Source organism: Prionailurus viverrinus, chromosome B1 (genome assembly GCF_022837055.1).
Source record: "Prionailurus viverrinus isolate Anna chromosome B1, UM_Priviv_1.0, whole genome shotgun sequence".
Classification (NCBI taxonomy): Eukaryota; Metazoa; Chordata; class Mammalia; order Carnivora; family Felidae; genus Prionailurus; species Prionailurus viverrinus.
In genome coordinates, this window is record NC_062564.1 from 21,260,125 (window position 1) to 21,275,716 (window position 15,592).

At 38.8% G+C, this 15,592-nt stretch overlaps 1 protein-coding gene across 3 annotated transcripts in view; it reads right to left on the reverse strand.

Annotated features, from left to right (window-relative positions):
- Positions 1 to 15,572, reverse strand: part of VPS37A (VPS37A subunit of ESCRT-I) — a 56,023-nt gene extending 40,451 nt beyond the window's left edge. For 2 of the 3 annotated variants that reach the window (XM_047854830.1, XM_047854829.1), the window contains exon 1: positions 15,093 to 15,572. In XM_047854830.1, the coding sequence (XP_047710786.1) occupies positions 15,093 to 15,217 (125 nt within the window). In that variant the 5' untranslated portion in view covers positions 15,218 to 15,572. Of the gene's footprint in view, positions 1 to 10,385; positions 10,452 to 15,092 lie in introns of all 3 variants that reach the window. The other variant, XM_047854831.1, reaches the window with a different exon arrangement.
- Positions 15,573 to 15,592: the final 20 nt, after the last annotated feature.

A 15,592-nucleotide genomic window follows, 5' to 3' on the forward strand; every position in this document is an offset into this window, starting at 1 on the left:
TTTCTCAGTCTGTTTGACACGGAGCATGTATTTCACAGTACTCTTTGAACAGTGTTCTGTGGAACACAGGATAATGAAACAGAGGTGCAAAGAGCTAGAGGAACACAGAAGAAAGCACCTAACCTAAACAAGGGTAGGGGTGGTAGGGTCTTCAGGGAAATAATATCTGAACTACAGTTAAAAGTCAAGTAAGAGTTAACACCTAGGAAAGAGAATCAGGGAAACAAAGTGGACACTCTACACAGAAGAAACACCACGGGAAAAACTTCAGGTGTGAAATAACACGGGGGCTCTAAGTATTCACATTCTTTGCCATTGAAAATCACACACCCCCGTGGTCTCATTAAAAAGAAAAAGAGAGGCCCAAAATACAGACACTTAGGCTAAGTCACCACACTAGGTCTTAATACCTAACCTGACTGTAGCCTCAACCTCCTCAGAAATTTGTCTTAACCAGTCAGGAATTTTCTGAACTGCACTAAATGAGATTATCTGTCACATGGGTCCCCTCTATCACTTCCAAGATGAGGTAATCCACCTAATTAGACCCCCTACTCTTAACCCCAAAGAAAGGTGACCTTACCTGGTACAATCCTTTTCTTTTATTTTGCTAATAACTTCTTTGCTCCACCACCCTTCCTATAAAAACTTTCCATCTTGCACAACTACTGGGAGCTCCCCTTATTTGCTGGATGGGATACTGCCAAATTCATGTAGCATCTAATGAAGCCAACTGCATCTTCAAAATTTACTTGGTTTTGTCTTTTAACAGATTGGGTGGCAGCAACAGGATCCGAAGAAGGGAATTTCCAAGGACAATTGGAAATAAAAAGAAACACAGGCGTGGCACTTCAAGGACCTTTGGTGAGCTCCTCTCTGAGCTCCACCTTCTTTGCATTTGAACTTGGATCTAATTGGTTTCCAGTATAGAGTTAATGAGTCAGTCTGCACAGACAAGAGGCTCTAACGGAACTCCAGTCCTTTGCTTGGTTCAGTCTACAATTTCATATTGAAATCCCTTTCCCAGTTCCAGTCTACATTCCCCACTGATGGGCGTTTGCTGGGTTTGGTACTTTCCCCAATTCTAACCCACAGTCTCCATTTACTAGCGTCTGCTGGTGAAGCCTATGGCGGCAACTGGTGGTGGCCACTGGCTGGGGTTGGTGGCCACTGGCTGGATCTGACTTAAGAGCCAGGCTGGGCCTGATGTGAGCTGGACTAGGTCCAGTGTGAGGCCTCTAGTGTTGTTTTAAATAATGGCTGATAAGAAAGTCTCAGAAGCCAGAAATAAGGCTGCAAACATTGGTGGCCATGGGTCAAGCATTTAAATTCAAAGGCTATTAGAGCACTCACCACCTCAAGAAGACTTCTGTGATAGAATAAGTTGGTCACATTAATGGGTTAGAACTGACACTAGGTCACCCACCAACCTGAAGGCAATTTCTATGCAATGAGGTAAAACATCGCACAATTCCCAACTCCATGTCATGTCTCTCTTAGGTATTAGTTTGACTTCGAGAAATCCAGAGGCTTAGCTAAAAAGTGGGATCTTTTATATGTAGAGTTGACCAGGCCACATTCTGGCATACACCTGCTTACTGTAGGTCTAAAATCTGTAGTCCCAGAAGTTTCAAATATTTAGTCAAATAGCAAGATCTTACTAAAACCAACCTAGAATTACAATGGCCATTAAGGTAAATACTCCAATTAGAGAAATAATTTAAGAAGTGTTCTTGGGACGCCTGGGTGGCTCAGTCGGCTAAGCGTCTGACTTCAGTTCAGGTCATAATTTTGCAGTCCGTGAGTTCGAGCCCCCCGTTGGGCTCTGTGCTGACAGCTCAGAGCCTGGAGCCTGTTTCAGATTTTGTGTCTCCCTCTTTCTCTCCCCTCCCCTGTTCATGCTCTGGCTCTCTCTTCTCAAATAAATAAATAAATAAATAAACTTTAAAAAAAATTTAAAAAAAGTGTTCTTGAAGAACACTTGAAAGTATTCTCAAATAGAACGGGATACCTATTTTAATTGGTAGGCAGAAGCCTTCAAAAGGTTTCAAAATTCCAAAAGTTTCACTGATTCACTGTAAAAGGACAATGAAAAAGAAAGGCACCTAAAACAAAAGACGAACATATAAGACTGACATTACTTCCTATGGCCCTCCTCTCTCCTTTATTTGAGTACTCTTTCTAGGAATCCTCTGAGTTGCCTTTCCATTCTGAAGGGACTATTAGTTACTTTTTAAGATAAAGACCATCCCAGGATGCAGGCAACCCCTACAGTTAACTAAGGGTCATAGTTAAATAATTTCTTAAACCCATAGAGGATTCTCAAAAAGTTTTGTAAATAAATTATGTCCTGAACCCAGTAGAGAGGGGAAAAAAAAAAATCCCTTTCCTTTCCAAATCCGGAACAATTGGTTATTGATCCTTGTTCTCCCAGGGATAGCTACTGCCTTCTTGATGGTCTTGTTTTACATCCTAAGAATTTGGCTTGGCTTTCAGCCTGTCTGGGACATGCAGGTTCTAGATCTTATAAAGACAGTATCTTTTGTGCCCTTTTTGAGGATGCGGCTAGGATCAATGAGGTTGTTTAAAACTGCCACAAATGTTAACTGTATGTCTTGGCTGAGACTTGACAAGATACTTGAAAGGATTTCCTAACTCTATGATCAGAAATCTGTCCAAATTAGAAGCTGGTATTCAGAACCTGAGAAGAATTTTTTTTTTTTTTTTTTTTTTTTTTTTTTTTTTTTTTAGGACTTCTCTAAGCTAAATGCACCCAGAGCAGGAAAAAACACTCAAACATAAGGGGATGAGTATGAGTATCCTTTGATATCATTTCGGTGGCAACTTAACTCTTTGAGGAATTAAAAACAGCTACACTTGTTTTAAATATATGTTATCACTTTATACCTGTTGGAACAGCTAAAATCAAAGACAAGAAATAACAAGTACTGGTAAGGATGTGGTGAAAAAGGAACCTTCATGCACTGTTGATGGGAACGTCAACTGGTACAGCCACGGTGGGTATGGAGGTTCCCCCCAAAAAGTAAAAACAGGAATACCATTTGATCCAGTAACTCCACTACTGGGTACTCATCCAAAGAAAACAAACACTAATTTGAAAAGACATGCACCCCTGTTTACTGAAGCATTATTTATAGTAGCCAAAATATGGAAGCAATCTTAGTGTCCACTGACAGAAGAATGGATAAGGAAGTTATGGTATATGTATACAAGGGAATATCAGTGAGCCATAAAAAAAAAAAAAAATGAGACCTTGCCATCTGAGACAACATGGATGAATCAAGAGGTTATTATGGTAAATGAAGTAAGTCAGGTTGAGAAAGTTAAGTATCGTATGATTCCATTCATATGTGGAATCTAAAAAACAAATGATTAAAAAAAAAAAAAGCAGAATCAAACCTTTAGATACTCAGAAATGATGGTTGCCAGATGGAGGGAGGCTGGGAGAATGGGGAATATGCATGAAGAGGAGTGGAAGGCTTCCAGTTTTGGAATGACTAAGTCGTGAGAATAAAAGGCACAGCACAGGGAATATTGTCAATGATATTATAATAGTGTTTTATGGTGACAGACGGTAGCTACACTTGTGGGGAGCACAGCATAAGGTATAGAGAAGCCGAATCATCATGCTGTAGACCTGAAATTAATGTAACATTGTGTGTCGACTATACTCAAAAAGCTTCTTTCAAGTGTAAGAATTCAAACTTCAATACTATATTAAAATTCAGCCCTAAAATTAAAAGATAATAAAGAAAGACTGAGCTGCGGCTTTTTTTTTTTTTTTATACGTAGTGAATTTTGTTTCTGCACTTATATTCATGGCAACAATTTAAAGCTATAAGCTATGAGGTCTGCGTCTGTGTTTATGTGTCTCTTTCTATAGAGAGAACTTGTAGTAAATGTGTGGTATTTTCTATCTCCAGTTGGTGTTCTTAAAATTAATTTGTAAATTTAGTTGGCTTAAAGATCTATTTAATTGGTTTAGGGAAAATTAAGTGCTTATCTAATTAAATTCTCAGAAATATAAGAGAAACACCCAAATGTTTTTGAAGTTCTAGGATAATCTTCTACTAAATTAAAGCTAGTTTAAATTCATCAGTTTAACTAAAACAGGCATATCTTTAGAGTTATCAACATTGAATACAATGAAGATAAACATTTTATTCTACCTGAATTACTAGTTTATTACAGCTGTTGTAATTTGTCAGCAAAAATGACTTAGAATGATGGCTCATTGTGTCTAACGTCTCAAAGTTTTGTGGGTAATCTAAACTTGAGTGCTGGAGCAAATGATTTAGATGTAAGTGGCATAAGAGCTTACATATAAAATAATTATATTTTATGGTAATGTGCTTAAAAATTTTTTCCAAATCTCTCTAGCTGGAAATTTTAGGAGTCTTGCTAAATTAAATTAAATGATGGAATGTACTGAATATTTACATTATTTCCCAGTAAGATAAAATACTGTTATTGAACATAGGCTTACCTACTTTTGGCTTATTACAGAAAAACTAAAAGATACTTAGTTTTGTGAATTCTTCATTGGAAAACTGAAAAAAGCACATGCTTCTAGAAATTATGAAATGTATTCATAATTTGTTCATCTAAAAAATGCTGGTATGATAGTTCAAAATTCCTTCTTAGTTTTGACTAGAAATTAAGATTTCGAAGGGTTAAGAATTCTATTTACTGTTATTAAAGCTACTAGAAATAAGGGAAACATCTTTGTATGTAAACAAAGTAAAATGGTTAAGAGAACATGTAAGAAACGGAGATGCATTTTTTTTGTTGAGGGAAAAGAAAGTAATTTTGTCCTAAAGAGTTGGTTCTTTAAATTTTTTTTTTTTAATCTTTATTTATTTTTGGGAGAGAGAGAGACAGAGTGAGAGTAGGGGAGGAACAGAGAGAGGGAGACACAGAATCTGAGGCAGGTTCCAGGCTCCAAGCTGTCAGCAAAGAGCCTGATGCGGGGCTCGAACCCACGAACCGTGAGACCATGACCTGAGCTGAAGTTGAACCCCCAACCGACTGAGCCACCCAGGGGCCCCAAGAGTTGGTTATTTAAAGAGAAAGAACAGGACAAAATCAGAATGTGAAAAGCAGAAAACTTATAAAGCTTGTGAAAAAGGAATTTTTGGAAACGAACTTTATGAATGGTCAGGCCTAAGATTAAAATGAGTTAAGTTTTGATAGCAATAGTAGGCAGATACAAAATTAGAATTTGATTTTCTCTGTTAAAAGAACAAAGGTTTTTTTTGTTTGTTTGTTTGTTTGTTTTTTTGGACTTCCAGTCTGCTTTTGATAACAGATTGTGAACATTTCTTTACCTTCTGAGTATTAAGTCTCATAATGATCTGTGATCCTATTTAGGCAAACTTTAAAACCCTTTTTTGATATTTTGACAAAGTTCCCAAAACCAAATTCTAAATGAAGGCTTTTTTGACATGTAAGAAATTTTGGAGTTCTTCCAAAAGTGTTCTTCGAACACTCCAAAAAAATGATTAAACTAATTAGATTTCTTTGATATATTAAGTTACGTGGGAAGCATTATCAAGTAAGAATACTATGTCTTCTTTATATTGTATTTGTAAGATTGTGGCATGTGTGCATGAAGTTCATTTTGCTTCTATAAAAACTGGCCCCCACATGGTCAGATTTTTGCCATCCTAATGACCTTGCAACATGGCAAAAGTCTGCTCCTGAATCAGAGAAATTAAGATGGGTCAACAATGGCTGTAAGATAAGTCAATAGATGGGGCTATGGGAAACCAAAGTTGGCTGCTTGGTAATTCCCAGCTCTCAGGCAAATCCCATTTTTTGGTTTTTACATTCCTTTACACACTAAAGTACATTTAAGGTGACTGCAATTATGAATCAACACTGTTAGGGAGACTTCTACTTGTCAGGTCCAAAATCCTGGAAAAACAATTTTTGTCCCAAAAGGCCTCAGACCTCCTCTCTCCGGACCCTTTGAATACCTGCAAATTAATGTCATTCAACTGCCTCTTAGTGTGGGTTATCAATATGTTCTTGTTATTGCACATGTTTTCTGGATGGTTTGAAGCCTTTCTCTGTTGCAAGGCTAATGCCCCCACAGCGGCAAGGAAAAAAAGAATATATTTCCCAGATAGGCTATACCTTCCACAATATCCAGTAAGTGATCAAGGCACCCATTTCACTCGACAAATTATACAAGCCTTCATGAAAAGTCTGCAAACTTCTTGGAATTTTCACTATCTCTATCACCTTCAATAAGGCAATAAGGCAAGGTCAAAAGAACTAATGAGATGCTTAAATTTAAAATTTCCAAACTTGCAACTACTGGACTTCCCTAAGGTACTGCCTTTGATCCTGTGGGCTATTCACAGTACCCCATCTGGAAAACAAACTCACTCCACATGAGACAGTCACTGGTAGACCAATGCCTACTGGTATGCAACATTCTGTTGATCCCTTGTCTCATGTTAGTATGACCAACTACTGTAAACCTCGAATGTCTTATGCTCAACCTATCACTAACACGTTAAAAAATCTTTTCCAGATCCCAATTCAATGGATCCTATCCTAAAAGCATGGTGACTGAGTATTCCGAAAACAACATCAGAGGAAGGTAGCACTTAAGCCTTGTTGGAAGGATCCTCACTAAATGCTCCTGACCAATGCTCCAAAACTAAAAGATGCTGGAGACCTCAGAATCAAATTAACAAGAAAGTAGCTGACACTGAGGGAGACTGTTTCTGCCCAAGGCAACATATCAAAACTTACATACTTTAAACATGAAACCATGAAACCCTTTCTCCTTTTCATTTCCTTTATTCTGGCATTTGCCTGCAAAGATAACACCCTCATCTGTATCTGCCTGGTCACTACTAATGGGGGTAAACCTCTGAAATTTATAGCAAACTTTTATTTCAGGCTAGGAGAAAATGTAACTGTGCCCCTAACTTTTCACAATCAAAATAATACATTTCATTGGTTGACTCCCCTGAATTTACACTGTTGAGTTAGAAAGGACCTACCAGGAGGCTTTCATGATTCAATATTCACTCCTTTTGGCAGGTCCCTACCACCCCGGCTAGGGATAAATGTAAAGGAGATTATGATCAGGAGCTTCCTAATTCCTGAAATTGCAGAATCCACTGCTAAAGCAATAGCTGTCCAGTAAAAATCCTTGCATTCTCCAGCCAAAGTTCTTCCCCCCCCCCCCACCCCCAAAGTTCTTGACAGTAGGATATCCCATGATTATCTTTTAGCTGAGTATGGAGGTTATCTGCTGTGGCCAACTTCACCTGCTGTATGTGGATTAGTACTTCTGGGAAAGTTGAAAATTATATAAAATCACTGAGCAAACCACTTGTCCTAAAAAGGGAGATTCCTTCAACAGGGTCTTTCTTTCTTTCTTATTATTATTTGTTTTTGTTTTGTTTACTTATTTTTTGAGAGAGAGAGAGAGAGAAAGAGAAAAAGCATGCTTGTGAGCAAGCTGGGGAGGGGCAGAGAGAGAGGGAGACACAGAATCCTTAACAGGCTCCAGGCTCTGAGCTGTCAGCACAAAGCCCAATGTGGGGTTCAAACCCATGAATTGTGAGGTCACAACCTGAGCCGAAATCAGAAGCTTAACCTACTGAGCCACCTAGGTGCCCCCAACATGGTCTTTCTTTGATTGGTTTGGGTTTTGGGGAACATGGCTTCAAAGTGTAATCCAAACACTGGGAATTATCCTGTTTATAGTTATTATAAAAATCTCTCTGGTGAACTGTATCCTCTCAAAAGCTTTAAATGCATGTTTGCGGTTGCTAAGTACCAAGTAGATGATCTCCTTGAGACTGGAACCTTGGAGAAGTGAAGAGAAAGACCCTGTGCCCTGTTAATACTCTAGGCAAATAGTTAGGAATCCCTGGAAAAACAAAGATGAGACCTAGCTTTGGAGACAAAAGAAAAGTCATTTTAGGCCCCCACCTCTTTTCGTGACCTGTACACCATCAACTAGCTCTACTTGCCCAAGGAGCACTTCTTGCAGAACTTCCTAGAAGGCACTTGGATTGCAAAGGAATGCAAAAAACCTCAGTAGTTAAGGATTTTAAGGAAAGAAAAGCGAATGCAACATGCAACATTCTCTACCAGGCGAGGAAATAGCTTAACCAGATCAGAGACAATAAATCAACCTCCCAGTGTTGGTTTAAAAGTACCAAAAAAAGTTGACTGAAGGCACATTCTTTCTTGAGTCTTCTTCGTTTTGTTTTTTTTTTGCAGGATTTAAAGCTTATTTATTTACAGAGAGAGAGAGAGAGAGAGAGAGAGAGAGAGAGAGAGAGAGAGAGAGAATCGGGGGGACAAGGGGAGGGAGAGAGAGAAAGAGAGAATCCCAAGCAGGCTCTTTGGGGCTTGATCTCATGAACTGTAAGATCGTTACCTGATCCGCAATCAAGAGTCGACCGCTTAACTGACTGAGCCACCCAGGTGCCCCTTTTTTTTTGCAGTGTTTTACCTCCGCATTGAGCACTGGGACAGCAGACTAACTTGGAGCCAGAGAATTAATGATGCTGACCCTTGCTGGTCCTTGTAACTTCAATCAACTTGGCCTCTGTCAACTTAGGGTGACTTTTGCCAATTCTGTACCGAACTCTCCTTCGATAGGCTCCTCCACCAATACACATGCACCCTTAGCTTAAAACTTTCTTAATTTTGTTGTTCAGACAGACACTGCTTTGGGAAATATCTCCAGTGTTTTCCTTATTTGTTGCAAGTAAAATTCTTCCTTTTCCACTCTTTCAGGTGGTTCTATCTTTTGACAACACCCAAGAGGTGAGTTCAGTTTCAGGTTACAGTATCAAGGTGTTAAGCAAAAAAGCCAAGACCTGTGGATGTCACAAGAAGGAACAACAAAAACTTCTTGAACTTCAGAGCCACAGCTGAGAGAGGCACTAATGCCTTAAATTTTGACCACAACTCCTGGTTAAGCTGAGAATTTGATCAAAAAGGGAATGATTGTTAAAGTAATCTACCTAATAAAACTCCTTGCCCTTCCACCTAAGGGAAGGTGACCTTACCTGAAACAGTCCTTTGCTTTTGCTAACTTACTTGCCCCACTCTCCTTCATATAAAAACCTTCCATTTTGTACAACTCCTTGAAGCTCCCCTCTACTTACTTGCTAGATAGGATAGTACCCAATTCATGAATTAAATAAAGCCAAATAGATCTTCAAATTTAACTCAGTTGAATTTTGTTTTTTAACAATCCGTTGACACTTTCCATCAGTCACATCACCATCTTCTGTGAAAACTAGGCATTAAGCTAAGGAGGTTGGGATTTTCTGGGCAAGAGTCAGGAAACTACTGAAAAGAATATATGGTCAAATTTGAATTTTAGAAAGGTTATTCTTGTGGCCATGTAGAAGAAAATAATTAAAACCGAAATCAGAAAAATAGTAGAACCCAGTGTAGTAGGAATGGACTGAGTGATGGATAACCAGGTTTTTGACTTAGGGAGCAGATAGTAGACAGCTTGGAAGGAGTTCAGGGGGAGAAAGGGAAGAGTGGATGTGGCTGGATTAAACTACCAATAGGGAAAAAACTGTATGCTTAATTTTTTAAAATAGGTATGGACTGATGCTACTAAGGGGAAAATTAACTAGAGGTAGTACTTGAGCTGTTACGATCCACTTAGGAAAAATTTTCTTAAATAGTATTATGATGCATTATGTCATATACTCTGCAACTATAATTTTTAATCACTGGTTATAAATGGACTATGTGAGATAATATATCAAATTAAGATTCATTTAATTATGGGACTATTTGTCATACATAACTTTAAAGTTCATTGTAAGAGCTCAATGTTTCTTTGTGGAGTCACAGAGTTCACATTTTATAGACCTCTGCAGCTTCCATAGGCTAAGGCATAGCAAATTCTTGTAGGATTTTTTATTGTAACAAGTTATTAAGGTGATTTTCTTCCATAAGAAGTTTTAATCTCAAGTACTTATAAAAGATAAAGTACCATCGCTTGTAGTACAATAGGGAGTAACTGTAACCTGGGAAATGGAGACAGGAAAGCCCAGGGAAGGAGGCACCTACTCCCCAGGTCAAAGCAAATGTTGCTATATGGAAGAACTATTGTCAGATCTTCCAGATCTCTTTATTTTAAAAGAAAAGTTGGAGGGGGAAGGGGCTATATAGCAAATCTCTAAATCTGCTACTCAATTTTGTCGTGAGTCTAAAAGTGCTGTATAAATAAAGTCTTATTTTTTTTTTGAAAGTTGAAAATTTGGGTATTTGAATAAAAATATCTCAAATTATACATGCCAGCAATGGACCCATATTTTAAAAAATACGTAATATTGAAACAGATTAAAAACACATACCCTTTCATTATAGATTTGTTGTGTTACCAAGTTCATGTAGGAGTCCTTCTGAGCCAACACTTAAATCTATAGAAAAAAATTATGGAATTTAGGTTTACTCAGAAACCTATGAGGTTAGAGGAGAAAGTCTTATTAACTGTGAGCAAGGGGTTAAACTTAACAGTTATAGGGTAGAAAACTATACAGTAGGAGACTCTCCAAGGAAGTTATAAGGCTAAAGGTTTGGGCAATCAGAATAATGGTATCCAGGGATTGGCAGCCAAAGAAAATTTCAAAATAATTTACAAAGACTATGTAGATTGGCACCATTATTTTTAAGAAACAAAAATAAAATCATTGTCACTTACAGAGTACCTACTAGTTTTCTTACATGTGATCTATCTAAAATCCTTCAAAACAGGTACATTTCATTTGCGAGGAAACTATCCAAAACGGACTTGCTTACTGAATGGCAAGTCAGAAGTATTCCTGACAGAGGCAAATGAGTTATAGGTGGGCTTGTGAAGGATTCACAAACAATAAGCTGGCAAGACGCATACAGGCTAAGAAGCAAAGGTTCCATGCATACTGATTCTATGCGGTAGAAAGCAGGAATGTAATTCGCCATATGCTCATATTGTACCAGGTACTCTAATAAATGTTCATATAAAACACTGAAATATTAACACTCTTTCATTCATGACAGGAATCACAATTCCTGATTTTACAGATGGGAACTGGAGGCTCAGAGAAGTTGAGTAACTGGCCAAAAGGTCACATTGCCATTGTGTGTTAGAGCCAAACTGGAATCCAGGTCAGTTTGATGACAAAGCTTTCATTCACCTAAGTCAGGCTGCTTTTTCCAATGTCAATGATTTTTGAGTACTTCCATTTATGTTGCTCAAATTCATTTTGTCTTTTATCTCTAAGACAGTGCTCATATCCAGGAACCTGAGGAACCAACACAGACTTTCACAGCTGGGCAGGGCAGTAAGAGATCAGGCAGTTAATCCTCTTACTTCAGGGGTCCCTAAGGCCTATTAAGGTTACACGAGCATCCAGTGTTGCAATGCTGTTAATGATCTATCAGTGACTCCTAACTGCTGGTTCAGAGCCTTTTTCATTAAGACTATTCATCATAATATAGGGAAAAAGAAAAAAGCAATCCTGACAAACGTAATAACTCCCAATTAGATTTTCTTATTTAATATAAAATAAAAATAGCATCAGAATTACCATGTTATTATTAAATGAATGCAAAAGTCTTTTACTTGAGAGACCTGATATCCCTAACTAAAAGGTAATAAAGATTACTATTTGTATAACTTTGAAATTACATAATTACCATTTCCAACACCCTTCCAAATTATTGTTTTAGAGCTAAAGAAAGAAAATAGCTAATTAACTTAAATATTGTTAAGAGAGGAGAAACCAGGATAGTTAGAATAGTTAACTGTTAAGACCATCAGTTTTCAGTATGTTCTGGTTGTAGTACAATGCAGGGAAATAATTAACAGCTTCACTCCTGAAGCATCTTTAAATATTGGGATTAGAGAGTATCACTTGGGATAGTTTCAATTTCAAGTCCTGTAACTGAAAACCCAGGTTGAAAGGGGCTTAAACAGTAAGGGGTCATTAATCCTGAAGAAGAGTAAGTCCAGAGTCATCAAACGTTCCAAAATTGGTTAATTCAGCGTCACAGTATTATCATGAACATTCCATCTTTCTAGTCTACCACATCCAGTAGTTAGCCTGCCTTTCGTGATCCAAGCAGTTCCAGATGTCCCATGAAGAGAAGAATTTCCTTTTAGACATCACTATTACTCAGAAAATGTTTTGAGCAGCTCCCCAGCCGACTTCTCCAACTCCCGTGGAGCGAGATTAGGTCAAGAGTCCTGCTTCCACAATAACTTGCAGGGTAAATGATTGGCTTAAACAATCATTATTTGCCTCCTGGAGTTGAAAGAGCACAGCCTCCCTTAAGTATGTGATCCTGCAGACTGGGAAAGCAGATTAAAACTGTTGTTCTTTCAATAAGTAGAGGGGGGTGGATTAGGGTGGGAAACCAAAAGTTTCCTTCAGAGTGTGCTTCTTTAGGAAGTAGAAGAAACAACAGAATTAATTCTACTCCTGCCCACAAAGATAGGAATGTCAGTGGTAAAATGAATACTGTGATCACTGTTATTCACAAGGTGGAATCTATTACTCGAGCCTACCCTACATAACTTCCAGTTTCCATTTTCATACCAGACAAATATGTTATTATGCTTTGGTTAAAACTTTTGTTTGTCATCTATGACAGTTTCCCATTTGCCCTGACTTACCAGTAAGATTAACATGAGGAAATACACATAAAATGCAGCTAAACTTTAGGAGAGGCCTGAGAAAGATGAGGTAAAAATTTCCTAAAGTACCTAAAAAAGGAGTTTACATTCATTTAAGGAAGGGAATTGAACAGACTATTTCCTGAAATGGAATTTTTTTAATTGTAAGGAGTTAAAAAAGAAGGTAAGAGTTGGAAGGTGTAAGAAAGAACGGGGTTATTGAGGAGGGCAGAAGCTGGATACTTTCCTTGCTAGGAAAGAGCTGCTGACCTCACATCTGAAGAAGGGATAGAGTACGAAACATTAGGGAAGTGGGCCTAATCTCGCATGCAACGAGATATTGATATTCGTAATTTAGGAAGCTTTTGTGTTATTCGTTAAAATATCATCTGAGATACTCTTTCAACTTTTGCAGAGGGCACCTTCAGATTCACCAATCACAGTGTCTTACTGAACAAAAATCTTTATAAGTTGTATTGAATTTGGTACTGAAGCAACATATTGTCATATAGATAGATCATTTTCACCAACTAGCTTTAAGATGTATGTCCTGAGTTCAAATGGCAGATTTAACAAGAACAGACGGATGACACTTTTTTCTGGCACTGTACTATTCTCTGAAAACTGGAAATACGTGACCTAATCGTCCCCAGAATTATCCAAGTATAGTTTATAAATGTGAAATATTTCAATAAAACTAAACTACATGTATTTTTATAAAAGAACTTAAAAGCTTAAGCCAATTCCAGAACTCCTTAGATTAGCAAATCTTATTTTAGAATGTCACCTTAATTGGGAAACCAAAAAAACCCACAAGAAAGTTCAGATCAGTTACTTCCCTTATTTACTACCCTTAGCAGCAAGAGGCTTTAGAGTATTTAAAAAAGTCAACGCCAACCTCAAAGAATAAAAATTTGCCAGCAGTGAGAATATTCAACGGTATCTATTAAAGACTTTAAAGTAATTAATTCCAAGGTGTGGTTCTACTATTTTAGCAATAGTAGTACTGGTTCAGTATATAGACAGTCTTCCAATGTGATACTAAGAAGACAAGCTTTAGTTATGTTCCTTCAAAATGAGTCAACTTATTTAATAAGCATATCTTGTAACAGTAGCTCTTACAGGTTAAGACAGAACACGAAAATAAGGCTGATTTGAAAAAAAAAATTAAGACTGATTTTTAAGAACTGTGACAAAGCCACCAAACAAATGGCATGACACTCTCTTCTGTTCAATACCATATATTTTCACCTTTTGAAAGTTCTCAACAAGCAGAACAATTGAGACAAAGAACTGAGAAACATCTGAAGTTCAATCAGCAATAGCCCTTAATTTAGCCATACTAATTTTGCTGTGAATTTTTCTTTTAACAACATATTTAATTTAAAACTACTCTACACTGTAACTTCCTTGCTTGGGAAAAATTATTAGAGTAACAGAAAAAAATGGCCCTTAAGAGCTCATTCAACAGGAATTAATTTTATGGCCTCATATATCTTTTAAATGCATGAAAAGTCCATTTAAAGAAGACTTGGGTTTGACTGATGTTGGCATCTTTACATTAAAAGACATGTTGTGACATTGTTCAGTAACGAAACTTGCACAATTCATATAAAGAGGCAGTTCCAAATTTTGTAAGCCATTAGAGGCCACAAACATTTGCAAAAGGCTGAAGTTTACAGTAAAAACCTCTGAAATAATTTGAATTGCAATATATTTCTAACCTGACCATGCTGAAATGACAAACTCGTAAGAGGACAACAAATTAACATGAATAGAAGGCAATTCCTGAGTGTGGGAGCAAGAATAATAAAGTGACAAATGGAGACTGGAAGTTTGTCAAATTGGGGGAGGCTGTGGGAAGAGGGTAAATCTTAACGACTTAGGACGATCGAGTTTGTCATTCCCAGCCGAAAAGAACTCACTAATAAAAGCTTTGGTTTCTCTTTCCTTTTGTTACTTTTTTTTCCCCTCCAAAAACTTTTACACTCTGTGAAACCTGGAGATTACTCTTCTTTTTAGCCAAGTAGAGTACTTTGACAATTCTGCCAACGTGGCAATCAGATGGGCAAGGGGAAAAGCTAGTGAGGAAGCAAAGAAAGGGATACTAGTTACAGAACATAAGACAGATTAAAGCCAGCAGTGATGTGTCAGGAGAGATGAGTAAGTCGGAATTGGAAGGGCTGAGCCGTGGTGAGGCGAGAGAGAGCAAGAAAGGGTCCAGAAGGAAATCCTGAACATGGGTCAGGGATAGGAGAGCAAGGGGGTGACTCAGGACAAAGGGGAATAGGTCAAAACGAGGCAGCTGGCGGGCAGTAGGCCTGAGGAGCTGTGAGTGTGGCGAGGACCAGCCCACCCTCCCGCCCTACTTTCTCCTCCGGTCGGCGAGGCAGCGACCAGTCACCTGGAGTGTGAATTCCGGAGGGACTCTATGAGGCGCTGCTTCTGCTGCTGGAGGCTGGTGAGACCACCGGGGGACCCAGCTGCGGAGGAGGAAGCGCTCTTGGTCAGGGGAAAGAGCCAGCTCATCCTCCACGGGTCCCCGGGCCCGAGGCCCTAGACGGCTCTGGCCTGCTTCTCCCAGCTGCTCAACCCGGCGGTTCCCCAGCGGCAGGAGGAGCAGTCCGAGACGCCCGAGTCCCAAGTACCCGGCGGCCGCGTCTTCTCCTAAGCAAGCCAGCTGAGGGGTCCTTGCGTCCTGGGCGAACCACTATGACTGTGAGCAGCTAGAGGAAAGTAGCCGCCCGGGACAAGCAGCGCTACCTTCACGGTCCAGACACCCAAACCAATCAGCCCAGCAGCCCGACCGCTCGGTGCTCCACCACCCCTGCTTCCGTCACCAGCGTGCTCCGCCCCCTTTGCGTGGCGCGTCATCACCTAGCGCCCCCGCCAGGACGTGCGAGA